This window comes from Mercenaria mercenaria, chromosome 16, assembly GCF_021730395.1.
Source record: "Mercenaria mercenaria strain notata chromosome 16, MADL_Memer_1, whole genome shotgun sequence".
Taxonomy (NCBI): Eukaryota; Metazoa; Mollusca; class Bivalvia; order Venerida; family Veneridae; genus Mercenaria; species Mercenaria mercenaria.
This window is the reverse complement of record NC_069376.1, coordinates 2,592,118-2,612,679: the sequence shown is the minus strand read 5'-3', so window position 1 is coordinate 2,612,679 and position 20,562 is coordinate 2,592,118. Positions and strand designations below refer to the sequence as shown.

General features: G+C 37.1%; 2 protein-coding genes and 1 non-coding gene across 3 annotated transcripts; 2 read left to right on the top strand and 1 right to left on the bottom strand.

Moving 5' to 3' along the window:
- Nucleotides 1–201: 201 nt before the first annotated feature.
- Nucleotides 202–5,693, top strand: LOC123541394 (uncharacterized). The gene is made up of 4 exons (XM_053527468.1): nt 202–267; nt 2,976–3,218; nt 4,714–4,956; nt 5,424–5,693. The coding sequence occupies exons 1-4, from the start codon at nt 202–204 to the stop codon at nt 5,691–5,693; spliced, it is 822 nt and encodes a 273-aa protein (XP_053383443.1).
- On the bottom strand, nt 5,207–20,294 carry LOC128546184 (uncharacterized). The gene is made up of 6 exons (XM_053527467.1): nt 20,106–20,294; nt 19,494–19,773; nt 15,477–15,507; nt 14,721–14,789; nt 13,086–13,181; nt 5,207–8,546 (listed from the first exon to the last, which is right to left on the bottom strand). Exons 1-6 carry the CDS (start codon nt 20,292–20,294, stop codon nt 8,102–8,104), a joined length of 1,110 nt encoding a protein of 369 aa, XP_053383442.1. The 3' UTR covers nt 5,207–8,101.
- On the top strand, nt 9,713–9,784 carry Trnat-ggu (transfer RNA threonine (anticodon GGU)). Its single transcript has one exon. It is a non-coding gene; the product is annotated as a tRNA-Thr (tRNA).
- Nucleotides 20,295–20,562: the final 268 nt, after the last annotated feature.

The window sequence follows — 20,562 nt, the reverse complement described above, 5'->3', positions numbered from 1 at the left end:
ACACAAGGAAAATAGAGAAAATACATGAAAGGGCATTAAGATTTATATATGAAGACTACACTAGTACTTATGAACAATTATTAGAAACATCTGGACTTATTTCTTTAAAAGTTAGAAGGCTAAGAACTATTGCTCTAGAAACTTACAAAATTTTGAACAAAAAGTCTCCTGAATATTTACATGATCTTGTTAAATATAAAGATGCTCACTATAATTTTAGATACACAAACATGGCTGAGGTACCGCAACCTAGAACAGAAAGGTATGGTAAGAAAACATTCCAGTATGCTGCTGCCAACCTATGGAATCAGCTCCCTGATGAATTTTGAAAAAACATCCTCTTTCAGTCACTTTCGCACTTTAATTAATACCTGAAAGGGAGAGAACTGTGCCTGCTCATCATGTGGAGCGACATAGGGGATCTGATTTCATTAGACTTGGTGGCGACATACTAGTCGTTATTGTTTTCCTTGCTCATTTATTTATTTCTCTTTAAAGTTTCTCCTTAGCACGTCTTTGTACTCTCTTTTGTCCCAGTTATGTTGTTAAACCTGTAATTGCTTATTTTTAATTTACTGCTTTTATACTTTCTTATTTAGCTGCCTATGTTTGTTTGCAATGTAAAACAGATGTATGTGCGCACGGCAAAATACGCAAAGTATTGTACAGCAGCATGCATTTAGTGTATAATATGTATAATATACTGACAAAAGGTTAGGGTTAGTATTACAATGGTCACAAAACATATACATTAAAGATAATTTTTCATTCAAATTGCTTGAATCCGGTATATACCGGGGTCTGTAATTTATACAGGCGTTCCAGGTCTGCAGCGAGTTGCAGTCCTGAAATATCCGAATTTATTCGCATCAGCATCAACATGCACTTTTACACTACTAGATACCAGTTAAATATTTTGTTTTTACCATTCTGGCGAAAACATTTCAAAGTACATGTAAATGGTGGTTTTATTCATTTCTTAGTTTTATCTGTCTTTTAAATTTTTTGAAGCACCAAAAGAAATGCACGAGATGAAGTCATAGTGATTACTTTTTTGATATTACATTCAGCACTGGAATACCAGACTCGATTTTGTAATAAAAACCTTCATCAAAAAAGAACGATCCAATTTGCCGCAAGAATTCTATAATCGAAACTTTTTGTATGTACAACATTGAACCATGTAAAAATGCGTTTCCTTGAAACATCTCACAGAAACAGCGGGTCTGAACAATGAACGCATGCCTCTAAATCGTTCGCAAGAGCAGCTTCAGTTAAACCACCCTTCTTCCATCTTTCCATCCTAAACAATCGTTTGCGTCGACTGTATATGTTTTATATTATTTTCTGCATGTTTTGAAGCGAAGTGAGTTAGTTTTATTTTTGTTCTGTCATTTTGAAGCAAGTTTTCCCTCAATACGGTTTGCATTGTGCATTCACGTTGACGTTATAAATTAAATGCACTAAGCGGCACCAAAATGAACTTTATTCAAGTAACGGTTTCAAGTTCACAGACTGAAGTACATTTTTACCGTAAGCAGGCATTATCTCATTTATCCACATCTGCTGAAGATTCCATGAATTTACTTATTGAAAATATTCAATATATGTTTAAAAAGCAATAAATATAATACACAATTAGAATTATAATGAAAATCAAAACCTCTAAAAAAAGTTACATATCATAACAAAAAAGAAACATATTGATGTTTTAGCCACCCTTAAAATGTTCCTTTTCGTTAAAAATGTATTTCATTTTTGTCTGGAAAACAGTTTCATCACATTTCGTATCTTGTATCTTCGTTGTTAGCTAGTCACTTGAAATATTGAATAACAATAAGGAATGTCGTTTCGCACTTAAACATTCCATACAAAAGGTAAAATGAGCCGCGCCATGAGAAAACCAACTTAATGGTTTTACATCCGTGCAGTCTGGTCAAGATCCATGCTGTTCGCTAACAGTTTCTCTAATTGCAATATGCTTTGAAAGCGAACAACATGGAGTCTTGACAAGACCGCGCGAATGCGCAGGCTCGTCTAGATCCATGTTGGTCGCAAAGCCACTATGTTGGTTTTCACATAGCGCGGCTCAATGTAAATTTGCAAATCACTATTTCCTTTCTATTTTCTTGTCGGGGAATAATTAAAGAAACCCCGCGAATCGCCTTAAATATGTTTGTTAAGTCGGTGTAAAAAGCTCATTAGAGCTTATGTTATTTGTTTGTTACTCTCCGACTTTGTAAATAAATATTACTTGACTTGACTTGACTTGTGCTTGTTTTTAATGCCTCAGTAATCGAAATGGAGTTAAAATTTAAAAGTGAGGCTCCGGTGGGGGAAAAATAAGAATTGTGAAAGATTGCATTTCGCCATTCTGGTTGTAAAGTATTGTCATGATTATAGTTTATTTGTGACCAAATGGCAGAAATGACTTAACAGGGTATTTTGTTCCTATTTATGCATAGTCAAAATAATTCAACGTGCAGATTGTTTTATATTTGTGATTGGTAATCTACGCAGTCTGGTCAGGATCCATGCTGTTCACTAATGGTTTCTCTAATTGCAATAGGCTTTGAAAGCGAACAGCATGGATCCTGACCAAACTGATTTGTGCAGGCTGGTCCGGATCCATGAAGGTCGCAAACCCACTATGTTGGTTTTCTCATGGCTTGGCTCAATTATAGATATATAGCCCATATGAAAACAAGTATCTCGGTATTTCCTAGGATCGTGACAAATTAGTTGGACTAACAGGCAGTGTGATCTGACAAGAGTGACGGCTATTATGTAATACATCATTTAAGTTTGTAGATTTGTAGGTAATAATAGTCACTTTATGACCAAAATGTTTTCTTCTATCCCTTGAAAAATACAATTAGTTTGTACAAAAAATAAGGCAAATGTTTTTCTTTATGTCCTGATAATGCCACTTTTTGTACAGTCTTATATTGTATTCCTATTTTACAGGAAAGTAGACGTGGAGGGGGCGTAGCAGAAGAGGCAGTCGCAGTCGAGGGAGGAGTCTTAAAATAGTGGGAGGTGAAAGCAGTAGCAGAGGTGTAAGTGGAAGTCGAGGAAGGAGTGGAAGCCGTGGCAGAGGCAGGAGTCGTGGTAGAGGCAGTGGACAAGGTAGAGGAAAAGGAAAGGAGGCTAGTGCATCTGTGTCAGATAAGAAGCGTGTGGAGGAAAGACGAAATGAAAAGAAAGAGGCGATGAAGGTACAGTGAGTTTGGAGCTTTCATTTTTCACAACTGTTAGTATTATTTGAAACAATGATTTTTAAAGGTCAATTATTAAAAAATGAAGTGGTGTTCTAAACAAGAGCTGTCCGTAAGACAGCCAAGCTCGGCTATTCGAAATATTGTCACAGAAGCAGGAAATTATTACCCAAAATGTTAAATATCAAAAAGAGTTTTAAGTTCGAAAGGGGACATAATTTGACCAAAATACATATCAGAGTTATGGGACTTGATGCTATCAACTAGTTTTATAACCCCGAAGAAACATGTTAAGTTTCAATTCAATATCTGCATTAGTTTGGGGATAGTAACTTGCATGTAAAACTTTAACCAGAATATTCTAAGTCCAAAAGGGGGCATAATTTGCTCAAAATACATGTTAAGAGTTATGGAACTTGACCCAGTGAGGTTGGCAATTGACCTAGAAAAAGAATAAATAAGTTTCAAAGCTATATGCCTTTTGGTAATAGCTGTATGTACTTGCACGCAAAACTTTAACCAGGATTTTCTAAGTCCAAAAGGGGGCATAATTTGCCCAAAATACATGTCAGAGTTATGGGACTTGATGCTATCAACTAGTTTTATAACCCGGAAGACACGTGAAGTTTCAATTTAATATCTGTAGTAGTTTTGGAAATAGTTACTTGCATGTAAAACTTTAACCAGGATTTTCTGAGTCCAAAAGGGGGCATAATTTGGCCAAAGTACATGTCAGTGTTATTGGACTTGACCCAGTGAGGTAGGTAATTGATCTAGAAAAAGAAAAAATAAGTTTCAAATCTATATGCCTTTTAGTAATAGCTGTATGTACTTGCACGCAAAGCTGTAACCAGAATTTTGTAAGTCCAAAAGGGGGCATAATTTGGCCAAAATGAAGGTCAGAGTTATGGGACTTGGTGCTATCAACTAGTTTTATAACCCCGAAGACACATGTGAAGTTTCTTCAATTCAATATCTGCATTAGTTTTGGAGATAGTAACTTGCATGTAAAACTTTAACCAGAATTTTCCAAGTCCAAAAGGGGGCATAATTTGCTCAAAATACATGTTACAGTTATGGAACTTGACCCAGTAAGGTTGGTAATTGACCTAGAAAAAGAATAAATAAGTTTCAAAGCTATATGCCTTTAAATGATAGCTGTATGTACTTGCATGCAAAAACTTAACCAAGGTGGGACGCCGACGCCGACGCCAGGGTGAGTAGAATAGCTAGACTATTCTTCGAATAGTTGAGCTAAAAAGTATATATCAGAAATATAGTAAAGGTAATAAAAATATTTTCTCTGTGATTTTAAAATATTCAGAGAGCTCTAGTAAACTATTACAAAAAGCAGGAATAATTTGGAAACAGATACTTTTCCATGGAATGTTATTACCAATTTTGTCAGTACCATATCATATCAGATATGAAACTACTATAATTGTTATGTGTAAATGACATTACATTCCAGTTATGAAATTTTGTGTAATTTTAGGATATAGTTAAAGAAATGGACCCTGAAAAGCTGAGAGATCTGGTTTTGAAGCTGATTGACAGAGAACCAGCTCTGGTTTTTGACCTGTGTGAGGGCATTGGTGATAATGGTGATCCTCCTGCTCCTGCAGTGCCATCTAATACACCTTCCTGGTGTAAATGTGGTAACTGCAGAGAGATGCCAACAGAGCTGGACAGGAAGTGCTGTGGATGTTTGCCAAGAAACTGTATTTCTACCAGAGAGGTGAGTGCATTAATTACATGTTTTGCATATATGATAATCTAAAGACCAGAAGATCACTTTAAAACAGTGGATACCCACCCATAATGCTTCGTAAGTAAAAAGGGTAACTGATGGATAAAAATCAGATAACTTTCATGGAAGCAAATAATAATATAGGCAATTATTCCGATAGCAAGCATGACTGAGTATGTGCTTCAAATGTATTGAACTAACAATTATACAAAGGAATAGAAAACATAACAATTGAAAGTCACAAAATGAAATCATTTATTCCAAGTTATTGTTTCATAATAAAGATGAGTGAAGTTGAGCAGTTAACATTTTATCTATTCTCATAATAATTCTGTAGTGTAGAAATGTATTTTCTTTGAAAACCTGTACTTACACAACTGAAAATGCAATTTTGTATTTCAGTGTTATCAATCTATATATTGTTTCACAAGCAAGATAATGATTTGTGATTTCAGCAAATAGAAACCTTGGTTCTCAATCCAGAAGTATTAGCATTGGGCCAACGCTACCATAGGGAGATGCTGGGACGCTATAATCAAACCATTGAAAATTATCAAAAGTCAATGAGGCATGTTGCTTATAGAAACTTAATCTTGTGGCGACATGGACGATTGGGTGCTGGCGTGAGAAGGGTAACCCCTAGCTGTTGTGTCTGGACCATAAGGGACAGATACCCAAGTCAACTAAACCAGTACACTGGGTTTATACCAGACAGATTTATTTGAACTTATTGAGGAGTATGGTGTTCACTGTTCAGTCCTAAAAACATTGTTTACAGTGCTTTAACCAAGTGATAAAATGCATTCGGTTAAAAAGGAAATAAAAGTTATAGGTTCTAATTGAGAGACATGTTAAATTGTATAATTTATCAAAAATAAGCAAAATATCTAAAAAATAAATATTTAGCCTTATAAGTATAACTTAGGGAATTATTTTGTTCATGACAAAAACACAGCTTGGCAAATATTGAGAAATTGAGATAATGGTAGTTATTAGGACAAAGTACTTGTTTAACGAGCACAAAATATGAAAAAAATGAAGGAAAATGTCTTGCATCTTTGTTGGGCAAAAAATACCTTCAGGAATTGTTTAGCAGTGATAAACATACTTTCGTGTACATGAAGAAGTTTTATAGATGGCGGTATATTGGACATGTAAAACAAATTGTTTTGTTTATTATAAATATGTTTTATTTCTATACATAATCTCTCATGTATTTTAGTAAACTGTATATACACCAGTATGCCTTGATTGTTTCTAAAATATTTGATAGCCATTTAACCTTTACCATGCTAAATTTCTATAATGAACTTATCCATCTTCCAACTTGGAATGTACCATTATTAACTGTTAAAATGGGTGCTTAACAAAATGATACTGGAAAGCGAACAGTGCAGATTATCATCAGACTGTACAGAAGTGCAGGCTGATCATGATCTACACTGGTCGCAAAGGCAGATCCAATTGTGTCCAACTAAGACAGTACCATTACTATTAAAAGGGGTGCTTACCAAAGTGATACTGACTGAATAGTGAACATGGATAAGCAGTCTGATCATGATCTACACTGGTCGCAAAGGCTGATCCAATTGTGTCCAACTAAGACAGTACCATTACTATTAAAAGGGGTGCTTACCAAAGTGATACTGACTGAATAGTGAACATGGATAAGCAGTCTGATCATGATCTACACTTGTTGCAAAAGCAGAACCAATCGTGTTCAGCATGGTAAGGGTTAAAGGTTGGAATTCTAAATGTTTGGTCTCACTGTTTAGTTATTTCTGCAAAATGCAGTTAGTCAAACTTGTCTAAACACCATCAATGCAACAAATTTCGCCTCGTCCAACATTATTCTAGGCATTAGCAGGCTAAAATTTAATTTTAAAGTGACTTGACCAGAAAAAATTAGAACGCTGAAACCAAAAAGGCAACAATGCCGACGGCCAATTAGCTTATATATTTCATGTCACATGAGTGTCACTGTGACCTTTAGCCTTTATTTCAAAATCAATAGGTGCCATCTGCTGTTCAAGATCAACCTCTTATCAATTTTAATGATCCTAGGGCAGTAGGCCCAAGTGTCCTCAAGTTTTCTTCCAAAAATGTTTTAACTTTTCCGGATCACTATGACCTTGTCCTTATGACCTCGAAGCCAAAGGGGTCACCTGCTGGTCATGAACAACCTCCCTACATGATTGTAGGCTCGAGCGTTCAAGTTATCCTGAAACCGTAAACTGTTCAGAGTTCTCTTGATCTTGACTTTGACATCAAAAGTCAAGACTGTAATTTAAGATGTTTGACCTGTGAACCAGAAATTACTACATTTTTCGAGCCTTTCACAAGTTACCGTCTGAAAACAATGAAACCAGCCGAACGACAGGGTTCTGGATTTTGCCCATGACATTCAGTTTCATGGAGGTGAACACAATAAAAGGATTGCCTAGACAAGCTGTGAAATGACCTCTGACATACGTGACCTTGGCCTTTGATATTGGAACCTGAAGTCTGCATGCAACACTCTGTCTTATTCAGGTTAATACTAATGACATGCTAATATAAACAAGAATCATTTATGCTGTCAAAGTGATCTGAAATGACCTTTGACCTGCAAGTGTGGCCTTGACATTTGAGATATGAACCTAACGTTTACACATTCTGTCTCATTGGTGTGAACCTTTAATGCTGAATACAAACAAGAAGACGGTACTCCATGTGTATCAAAATTATTGTACGGACAAAAATTAAACTGGTAGATACTCCGAACAGTCATCTGGACAAATGTCCTCGCTTTCCCCAATCAAGTTTGACAAAAAATAAGGGCCATCTGCTGACTACTGCATTTTCTACCTAAATTTCCTTTCAGTAAAATCATTAGTGTGTATAAAAGCAATAATTTATCAGTAACACAATGGTGCATAACAGAAACACTGATGGATTAATCACTTGGTTACTACAGTTACTGATCATAAATCCAGGATAACACTTATTTGAATTTGAAAGCACCTGTTTTATTAATGATTAGAAAAAAACATGCCAATGCAGATAGCATAATGTACATTTGTCATCTTCATGGTAACTATTATGTATTGTCAAAAATCAAACAGTATAACGCTCTTTAGCCTACGGTAACTTCCTAAGTACAGTCAAACTTCATGTCAAACAGTAAAACACTCTTGCCGATTGTTCCTTTCCTTATTATAGTCAAACTTTTGCTTGAACTTGATGGGACTGTCAATGTTTTTTCCAAATTACTGGCACTTTGAGTGTTTGAACAGTACACATAATACACAGATCTTTCAGGGACTTCAAGCTGTATCTTTCCTATCTGAAGATGGATCCATGTAGCGGGATTTCTTTTCCGAAAAAAGAAATTTTGTTGGTGGTGGCGACTCTTTGTTCTTTTTAATTTTCTTGGGTCAGATGGTGACATTTTTGATGGTGCTGTTAACGGTGTATCGCTACTTTTAAAGTCTTCAATCATATCTATCATCATTTCGGGTATGTACTGATATTGTTTGGGTTCTCTCTCCTGGTATGTCGACCACGTTGAAGACCGCTTGCTCCATGTGCGATGCAATCTGAAGTAACGGAAAAAGAGATATTCTCAGATTTCGTGAGCCTTACGGTTATTCAAAAATTCACATAATACCTTCGCAGTCTTGTGCTTATCCATTTATTTGTGCATTCATTTTCTAACGTCTTTATATGAATACATTAGTATAAGAAAGTGTTCTTTTATTAGACTTTGACTATGTAAGTGTTATGACAACATAAATTCTTTTTCACAGATTTCAGTTTGTGTGTGATATATGGCCGATCAATATTCAACACATTTACTTGGCGTACAAGTCAAAAACGTTGAAATCAAAAAGGAAAATCAATTTCTTCTGCCATAGTAAAACATTTATTGGATTGAAGGCAAATATTGATCTGCAAGTCATTTACATGTGTGTATTATAACATGAGTCCTTACAAATATTAATTGTGAACTGTTCATGCTATTTGCCAGTGTACAGTTCAAAACTATATGAGCCGCGCCATGAGAAAACCAACATAGTGGGTTTGCGACCAGCATGGATCCAGACCAGCTTGGGCATACGCGCAGTCTGGTCAGGATCCATGCTGTTCGCTGTGAATGCCTACAGCAATTGGAGAAACCGTTAGCGAACAGCATGGATCCTGACCAGACTGCACGAATGAGCAGGTTGGTCTGGATCCATGCTGGTCTCAAACCCATGATGTTGGTTTTCTCATGGCGTGGCTCAATTATTATGATTTTTTTTTCTGATGTAACCTAATGGAACATTTTTGACTGCCTTGCCTGTCAATAGAAAATAATTTATTGCCCTCAGTCCTTACTAAATGGCTTGTGTAGCAGTGTGTATATACTACCAATTTCAGAAAAGCTCGCCGAATGGGCGTTTATGTCACGGTATAGAACTTGAAATATATTAAAACGGGGAGAAAGTGTGTAGGCGGCCGGGTAGCTCAGTCGGTAGAGCATCGGAACGGTATTCCGAGGCCCCGGGTTCGAGTCCCGGTCTGGCTGCACATTTTTCTCACCCTGTGACATTTGGCGCCCAACGTGGGGCCATGACGGCATTACACTGGTTAGTCTCCGACACCTGTAATTGCTTATATATAAAGTACCCGCTGAAATTCGAGGACGAATTTCAAAATGGTGGGGAAATATGTCACGGTATAGAACTTGAAATATATTAAAACGGGGAGAAAGTGTGTAGGCGGCCGGGTAGCTCAGTCGGTAGAGCATCGGAACGGTATTCCGAGGCCCCGGGTTCGAGTCCCGGTCTGGCTGCACATTTTTCTCACCCTGTGACATTTACATCAAATGCTGGTAGTAAATGACGTAGGTGTCACGCTAGTTATCGGTTAGAGGTTAATTTGATCACGCTTGTAGTTTGCTCCGCCCTAAAGTATTTTTCTATTGATCGTTACGGGTTAGTTACAAAAGCAAAACATCACTGGTATTTATTTCAAGATAGCTCTGATTCTGCTTAATAAATACATTCATGTGCAGCATATACAATTAAATCTATGTAGATTATATTGAACATTGATGTGTATACATGTATTTATATAGCAACTCTCAACGAAAGAACACAAAACTGCTACTGCAGATTTTGTCTCGTAGGTTTCATGTATTTATTTTAAATTGATGTACATGTATCCAGTCTTCGTAAAATGTCCACGAATGTCGGTCATGGAAAATATCGCATACTCGATGTTGTCTTTACACATTGAACTATAAGTAATATTCATCCATTTATTTATTTAAAACTATATGCAGCATCTTGTTGAAATTAAACTGGAAGATTTGTCCCTAGACTCGTGAACGTTTGGTAATATCTAGTACATGTATTAGTCAAAATAATTCGACGTTCAGATTGTTTTATATTTGTGAAGTGCAATCTATGCGTCAAACTTTGAAGGACCAAAATAATGAAGGATAAATCACAGAACACAGTCGTTTAAAGTTTTTGGTTTTATTGTTTGTGCATATTAGTGCATTAGTGTGTCAGCACAGTAAACGTTAATCATGTACAGTATATACATAGGTTTAAATCACCAGAAAATTCGTAATGTTGGATATTCTTTAATAATTTTTACACAAGTCAAAGAGGAATTGAATCCGTTTTCGATGCATGTAAGTTATATTTGAATTTATGGCCATTTCGTGAAATAATCCGCATTTAAACATATAGCATTTAAATCGTCAGGCAGCAATGAAAATTTCATCGGAAACTGTTCAATTATTTTGGTATTTCGAGTGTTTGACGCGGGTAGGGATATTGCCCATTTGAAAAACAAATATCTCAGTATCTCCTAGGATCGCTTCAAATTAGTTGGACTAATATGTGTAGTGCCCTTCTGTTTTAAAAGGCACATAATTCTGTTGCAGCTTGTTGCAAATAATAGAACATTTGGCTCTTGTTTCATAGCGAATGACAATAGCACTAAGTGTTGTTCACACATGTGTATCGGACCACAACGAACGCTGAGTTGCGGTTGGGTAAATCGCGTGCAGTCTTAGCACTTTTTAATTTTAGACTGCTTCAAAAACTGCTAAATGGTGCAGATAAACACGCAGCCAATTTTCATTAAACATATACCCATTTCCTCTCCTGGGTATGAATTTACGCAACAATCGTCAGTAAAAAAAAATACAAAGTGATGTGGTCATTATAACTCTACGTCCATCTGAGTCTGATTACTACTTCCAGTCTTCCATTTTTACCGATATTTTCTCTCAAACTGCAGAATACCAAACCAAAGAATAACATCGATAAGAAAAGATTCCATATGAAAAGATATACATTATTTCATAGAAATCCGTCAAATAATTACTGCCTACTGAAGTCATGTGGTATGCGGTGTCATGAAAACTTATGTCAAACAAAAAAGTAGAGATAAAACTAAGCTGTTAGTCGAACCCATCGACATAAATCTATTTGGAAGTTCTATGTAGACTTCAGTCTGGCATTACTGCAACTATGTACCCATGCTGTTTCTAGATTCCGAATTGTAGTAACCATCCATCGTGTAATCTCCCTTGTACTCGAGTGGTTAGTCGCTGACTTGAAATCACTGTATCCTGTCGGGGATGGGTTCGAGCCTTGCTACCGGCCATATCTCTTTATATATGTAAGAACGGTTGGCAGATTCTTACGGAGGACGGGAGCCTTGTACTGGTTCTTCCCAGGAGCGACGGTTAGGTGAACTGCCCACCCGACATATAGGAAGAACTGTTGAAAAGGGGTGTTAAACACAAGAAAAAAAAAGAATTTTCCGTCTTGAGCAAGTTTCTTGGCAAGGAAACTTACTTAGTCATGAATCCCGAACCAAGTTTTAATTCCCTATTATATAAAGTTAAACGAAGGAGTCCAGCACTTATTTTTGTTTGGGTTTTACGTTGCATCGTCATATTTATAGGTTATAATTATGGCGACTTTTCAGCTTTGATGGTTGGAAGACCCAAGGTGCCCCGCCATGCATTATTTCGTCACGAGGGGACACCTGGGTAGAACCACCAACAATCCGTACGTAAGCCAGCTGAATGACTTCCTCACATGAAGATTCAATGCCCCGAGTGAGACTCAAACCCACTTCGTTAAGTGGGGATGTGATTTGAAGCCACTCGGCGTTTGATTTCATGTACAACGGCTACAGGACCGAAAGTTGAATCGATGATTAGGTGTAAATACATGTTCAGTGTACAAAAATAAATTATTCCAATTGATTCAATCACATGCTTACTAGATTCTCAAACACATAAAACTTTATTACCTTTATAAACAGCGCATTTATGTTTAAATCAAATATTGTATTTTCAACATGAGAAGTCCATGACCTAGCGACAGAAATACACATGTTGTTTAAGACATCTTTTAATCTTAAAACTTATATGCATCCGCTGACTAAATTTGCATTTTGTAGTGAGTGATTTCTTTATGAATTTGTCTCAAGGAAATGTTTATCAATTAAAGAAAATCTATTCTGTACCGTTCTGGAAAGAGATTGTAAAAATGTCTGACTTGAAACTAATTCTGAGACACCGCTAAAAACTGCATTATCATCAGTTTTTAAAAGCCGTAAATACATTGCATGACTGACATTTCAGTTTGTGTTGTTTAGACAATTATCGGGGGAAAAAACACATAATATTAAATCCTATAAATGTACATAACTTGTCTCGCGTCTTGGGCGGAGTTTATGTAAATGACTGTTACAAATTTAGCCACTCACGATAAGAAAATCGATATCAGTCAGCCACTCCATGTGTATGGTGCAAACATTGAATCGGCGCACTATTCTGAAATTGGCAGTAATGTATATAATTTGTTTACGATATCGGTTGTCCGATTAGCTCAGTTGGTAGAGCATCTGACTTGCAAGTAGGTCGCAGGTTTGAGTCCTGTATCGGGCTGCACATTTTTTTTAGCTCCTATTACACTTGCATGTCAATACCAACATATGTTGCCATCTGTTCGAAGGTTTAGTTCCAAATATTGAAGGGAAAGCCATACAACTAACTTGTGAACTCTTGAATGGAAATGGAAAACCTGTTTAAGCGTTAATCAATCAATGAAAGAACATACTGTGGCTCTCCTGTTTTGATTTTCAGCAGAGGTCTGTCCTTATGATGTTGATAGTCTAACGCAGCGAGCGTGTTTCTGGCTTTGTATATCGGGTACCTACAATGTGCAAATTGACTTCATAGTAACATTTCAATCGAACAAAGACATTCATAAAAATAGGTTTCAATTCTAGACACAGAAAAATCTCCATTAATAGTCTTTTAACTGCATATTTCTTCTCTGAGTCAGACTTTACCACTAGTCAAACAAATTTACAATTTGAACAAATACCATTGCAGATACACATACATTTATCTGACACAATATTTTTCCTAATTGTTCTATTTGATCAACACAAGTCAAGTTAGAGTTACAGGGAGACGTCGTTATCATTCTCTGTATCAGGCATAACATTCCATTTCCTGTCGTGGTTTTGCGCGAAAAATGTTAAGCATGTTAGATATATCTAAGGTGTGATCTTATTCATGGAGTGGAGCCCGGAATGTTCTTCTTATTCATGGAGTGGAGCCCGGAATGTTCTTCTTATTCATGGAGTGGAGCCCCCGGAATGTTCTTCTTATTCATGGAGTGGAGCCCGGAATGTTCTTTCAAAATGAAATAGCATATGTAATAATGCATAAAAATGTGTTATTATTATTTAGTAAAATAATAAATTCTTAATCTTCCTGATCAACAACTAGAAATGTGTCCATGGGACACAGATGCCCCCACTACATGACATTAAAATGACAATTTTTTCCCAAGTCAGGCGCCAGAACTCCTACAATACTGAATGAATCCAGATGTGAAACCCCAGGTGCACAACTGCACATGCTGACCAACATTCCTGTAAACTTTGGTGATTCTAGGTCAAATACTTTTGGAGCTACGTGCGACATAACATTAAAATGACCAATTTTTTACTAAGTCAGGGGCCATAACTCCTACACGACTGGATGAATCCGGACGCGAAACCACAGGTGGACAACTACACATGCTGACCAACATACCTGTAAAGTTTTGTGACTCTAGGTCATATACTTTTGGAGCTAGGCATGACACAACATTAAAATGACCAATTTTTACAAAGTCAGGGGCCACAACTTCTACATGACTGAATGAATCCGGACGCGAAACCCCAGGTGCACAACTACACATGCTGACCAACATTCCTGTAAACTTTGGTGATTCTAGGTCAAATACTTTTGAAGCTATGCGCGACATAACATTAAAATGACCAATTTTTTACTAAGTCAGGGGCCATAACTCCTACATGACTGGATGAATCCGGACGCGAAACCACAGGTGTACAACTACACATGCTGACCAAAATGCCTGTAAAGTTTTGTGACTCTAGGTCATATACTTTTGGAGCTAGGCACGACACAACATTAAAATGACCAATTTTTACAAAGTCAGGGGCCATAACTTCTACATGACTGAATGAATCCGGACGCGAAACCCCAGGTGCACAACTACACATGCTGACCAACATTCCTGTAAAGTTTTGTGACTCTACGTCAAATACTTTCAGAGCTACGCGCGACACAACATTTTCAGAAGGACGGACGGACGGAAGGATGGACGGACAAGAGCAAATCTATATGCTCCCCCTAAAGTGGGGGCATAAAAACTATAGGAGAGAGATAAGCTTACGTGTATGCATATTGCTTGGCACAGTACATAAGGATTGCCTCATGAAATGTTTCTAGTTCACCAGTGTGTCTGAAAAAAAAGGTGAACAATTCTTATTCTAACACAATTTTCTTTATTGTTCATACGATAAGTACTTAGATAAAACAATGTAAGAACTCATGTCAGATACTTTGCATGCTAAGTTTTAATTTGTCATGTTAGCATTATCGACGCTTCTTTGTAAAATGCACTTACTTGCGTTTCAGTACAAAACATCTAATAAATTATTTTTTAAGGGTCCTGCATAAAAAAATAAACATATTTTCTCACCTAAGGTTGACATAATGAATGCAGCAGTTTTGTGTCCAGAATTACACGAGTCAGTGCTTTATGAGCATCTCCACCTGGTTCAAGCCATTTTGTTTCCTCAGTTTCTTCTAGGGTTCCATGATAACACCTTGCCTCAGCTGCACCATCTCCAAGACCCCATTCATGGACATTCACTGTGTGATGCAAAATACCTCTCCAGGATGCCTAAAATGGTCCATGCATGAAAAATATCACAACATATCCAACACTTGTTCAACATAATAGTTGTCGTTGTGACAATTATATGGTTACCTTCCCAATAGCAAAATATCCTTTTTAGTTTTAAGTCTCAATACTCATTTACATATTATTTATCTTTCACCTTACCATCATAAAATGGTACAAAATGAAGTTATGTTGGAAAAAAAACAAACAGCAGAAATGCTAAGCAGACAAACATGAACTTACAAGGAGGGTAGATTCACTTCCATTTGCTTGTCTACAACAGTACTAGAAATGGTTGATAAGGTGCTGAATCCAAGTGCACTGAGAAACACACTATAACAGTGTAAACATGTTTAACCTAGTGATTTCATGAAAACAAATATTTTGGCCAATTTTCATTAAGATCGGACTAAAAATGTGGTCTCTTGAGTTTAAACAAGTATTTTCTTAGATATGACCTAGTGACCTAGTTTTTGACCCCAGATGACCCATTTTCAAACTCGGCCTAGACTTCATCAAAGCAATCATTCTGACTAAAATTCATGAAGATCAATCGAAAAATATAGCCTCTATCGCATACACAAGTTTTTTGCTTGATTTGACCTAGTGACCTAGTTTTTAACCCCAGATGACCCATTTTTAAACACGGCCTAGAATTCATTACAGTTATCATTTTGACTTAATTTCAGGAAGATTTATTGAAAAATACAGCCTCTATGGCATACACAAGCTTTTCCTTTGATTTGACCTAGTGACCTACTTTTTGACCCTAGATAACCAATATTCGAAACCTGACCTAGATTTCATCAAGGTAATCATCCTGACCAAAATTCATAAAAATTAATTGAAAAATACAGCCTCTATCGCATACACAAGGTTTTTCTTTGACTTGACCTAGTGACCTAGTTTTTGACCCCAGCTAACCCTTTTTCGAACCCGGCCTAGATTTCATCAAGGTAATCATTTTGATCAATATTCATGAAGATCAATTGAAAAATACAGCCTCTATCGCATACACAAGGTTTTTCTTTGATTTGACCAAGTGACCTAGTTTTTGACCCCAGATAACCCATTTTCGAACTCAGCCTAGATTTTTTCAAGCTAATCATTCTGACCAAGTTTCATGAAGATCAATTGAAAAATACAGCCTCTACTGCATATACAAATTTTTTCTTTGATTTGACCTAGTGACCTAGTTTTTAACCCCAGATAACCCCTTTTCGAACTTGGCCTAGATTTTATCAAGGTTATCATTCTGACCAATATTCATGAAGATCAATTGAAAAATACAGTCTCAATCGCATACACAAGGTTTTTCTTTGATTTGACCTAGTGACCTAGTTTTTGACCCCAGATGACCCATTTTCAAACTCGGCCTAGATTTCTTCAAGGTAATCACTCTGACCAAGTTTCATGAAGATCAGCTGAAAAATACAGCCTCTATCGCATACACAAGCTAAATGTTGACAGACAGACGACAGACAGATGCCGGACATCGAGCGATCAGAAAAACTCACCTGAGCATTAATAAAAAGTTACTAAATAAGCTATTCATAGTAACATAAAAGGGAAGTAATTTAAAAAATTATTGTAAGCGGACAAAAGAAGGATCTGCCAAATAAAAACAAGTGAATGAAGTATTGCCATGCAATACAAAGTCCCCTACTGGAAGGCACCTAATTTTCTCTACTGCAGTATAACATAATGAACTGATATCTGTCAATGATGTATAAACAATACTGTACTATATATACAATATGTTATAACAACACACTTGGATTAAAATGTGCTTATATCAAAACCCACAGTTGTTTTCCTATTGAAATGTTTTTGCCGATTATAAAAAAGTTATCATATAAGTTATTTATAGTACTAACAAAAGGAAATTAATCTATATAATATAAGTCCACAAGGAACTCTTTAACAGGTAGAGATAGGTCAAAATACACCTAAAGATTGGATGTAACATGCATGTTGTACCACAGAAAGGTGGTCTCGATTTTTCTCTACGACCAATAATAAAAAAGTTACAATAAAGTCTATTTATAGTAATAACAAAGGGACATAATTCTAAAAATAGGGTGCCTCATGGTGGTGAACATTTGGTCCAAGTTACATCAAAATCCCTCAAAGCATTAAGAAATGCTCCAGACAAAGTCATTCTTGAATTTGACCTTTGACCTCTAAATATGACCTTGACCTTAGACCTAGGGACCTGGTTCTTGTGCATGACAATCCGTCTTATGTTGGTGAACATTTGTGCCCAGTTACATCAAAATCCCTCCATGCATGAAGAAGAAATGCTCCAGACAAAGTCATTCTTGTGTCTGACCTTTGGTCTCTAAGTGTGACCTTGACATTAGACCCTGGGCTTGGGTTTTGTGCACAACATGTTGTCTCATCCAGGGGAATATTTGTGCCAACTGATGTCTAAATCCTGTTTTGCATGACAAAGTTATAGACTGGACAGGAAAAAAATCCTACTGACCTTTGGTCTCAAAGTGTGACCTTGACCTTTAAGCTAGGGTACTGGGTGTTGCGCATGACACGTCATCTCATCATGGGGAACATTTACGCCAAGCAATATTGTAATCCCTTGATGGATGACAGAGTTCTGGATCGGACAGGAAAAAAACCTTATTGACCTTTGACCTCCAATTGTGACCTTGACCTTTGAGCTAAGGGTCCGGGATTTGCGCATGACACGTCGTCTCATCATGGGGAACATTTGTGCCAAGTAATATTAAAATCCCTTAATGAATGTCAGAATTATGGACCGGACACGAAACAGATCCTGTTCATGCTATGTTAACATTTGACTGCTAAGTGTGACCTTGACCTTTGAGCTAGGGGTCTGAAAGTTTTGCACGACACATCGTCTTATTATGAGGTACATTTGTGCCAAGTAATATTAAAATCCCTTCATGGGCGGCAGAGTTATGGACCGGACAGGAAAAAAGCCCCGTTGACCTTTGACCTCTAATTGTGACCTTGACCTTTAAGCTAGGGGTCCGAGTTTTGCGCATGACACATCATCTCATCATGGGAAACATTTGTGCCAAGTAATATTAAAATCCCTTCATGGATGGGAGAGTTATGGACCGGACAGGAAAAGAGCCCTGTTGACCTTTGACCTCCAATTGTTACCTTGACCTTTGAGCTAGGGGTCCGGGTTTTGCACATGACACGTCGTCTCATCATGGGGAACATTTATGCCAAGTAATATTAAAATCCCTTCATGGATGACAGAGTTATGGACCGGACACGAAATTGCGGACGGACGGACGGACAGACGGATGGATGGAATGACGGAAAAGTGCATTCCTATAGTCCCCGAAACTGGTTTTCAACCAGTAGGGGACTAACAAGAGCACTGCAATGCATCGCAAATGCAGAGCAATATACACACAAAACAAAGTCATATGACCTTTGAACTCCAAGTATGACCTTGACCTTCAAGTGAGCCATCCGAATCATGCATGGTGCACATTCTTTCGATGAGGTGAACATTTGTGTCAGGTTTCTTTGAAATCCTTCATGGGGTTCAAGAGTCACAGAGCGGAAGGGAAATTGCTAACCAACAGACAGACAGACGGACACCGAGGTGATAACATAATACGTCCCTTCAGGCGTATAAAAAGCCATCGAGATCTTATGGTGATACAAGTTGTGTGCAAGTCTGGTTAAAATCAAATAAATGAAGCTGCTGTTGTGCAGACAAGGTCAAAATAGCTAATTCTGGCCCTTTCAGGGGCCATAACTCTGGAACTGACTAACGGGATCTGGCCGGTTCAAGAAAGGAACCAAGATCTTATGGTGACACAAGTTTTGTGCAAGTTTGATTAAATTCAAGTCATAAATGAAGCTGCTATTGTGCAGACAAGGTCAAAATAGCTAATTCTGGCCCTTTCAGGGGCCATAACTCTGGAACTGACTAACGGGATCTGGCCGGTTCAAGAAAGGAACCAAGATCTTATGGTGACACAAGTTTTGTGCAAGTTTGATTAAATTCAAGTCATAAATGAAGCTGCTATTGTGCAGTCAAGGTCAAAATAGCTAATTCCGGCCCTATCAGTAATTAGAAACCAATTACCTTTGCATCACTGACATATTTACGGCTTTTATATGGTAAAGCAAAACAAAGACCTACACTTTTCTTACTGATGCTCATTCTACTGAAACAACAAATGGTCTGTATGTTTGTTTGTTTTTATGTTTCAACTCCATCCCTGTCAAAACCAAAATGATAAGGAAACTTACCTGCAATTGTGACTGTCTTTCCAATCACCTTTTCCCTGTTTTTGCATATCATGTCTTGAAAGTAGTCTGTTATTATTGGTACGCAGTGCTTTCCTTGTATATGGAAGAAAGCTGTTCTGGCAGTGATGCCCATACCGAAAAATCTGAACAGTAATTTCACTTTCTCGTAGTTGTTGCCACTTGTCAAGATGGCAGCCGCCAGAAGGAAATCACCTGACAGCCTACCTTTCACTTTTGGTTGGGAGCACCACTTCTTTAACATGTGGCCCTTTCCACATATCTGAAAGAAACCAGAACACTTGTTTTTAGCATATATTTTTTTTTATCAATTACAAAAATAAATGAAAGTGCAACATAAAAAGTTCAAAACATGACACCTACAAAAATGTTTAAATTGGACAAAGAGGTTTATCTAACAATAAAAAAATTTAGAACGTTAAAATGTGTAAACTTTTTTGAAATATTTACTGTGTGGCAATTATGTTATTACCAATTTATATACTGAAGAGTAGTATCAGTTTCTTTGGGGTTTTATATGCAGTATGATCTATCATTCATGCGTGAATTGAGGTACCTTTTCTAAATCAATATATAACTTATAATTAAATTTACCCATTTCAAATAAATAGCAGTGCCAGAATATTTAGTATTCAACGAGACTGGCTGACTACACCCTTTGACGGTACATGTGGTGACTGGTTTCATCATTGCGAGTTCTCTCACATTGCCCTCAAAGACCACTGCTTTTCTTTCTGTCACCAAGTCTCTTCCTTCTGTTGATTCAAGGCCTTCCTCTTCCATCTCCTCTTCCTCCTATCTTCATCAATAATAGTATCTCTTCTCAAAGGCACCTTGGACAGGGATGTCCTCCATTTCATCCAGAGTTAGATTATTAGCCCTAATCCGGAAAAAAATAACATGTGATTCATCTCAGATTCTGTCTAACAAAATATAGCCAAATACATGTAGCACTGCTGTTTACCTATAATAAGTTTGCCCAGGGAAAAGGATGTCAGAATAGCACTCCCCAAAAAATTTGTTGTGATGTTGTATGAACACAGGTTTGATA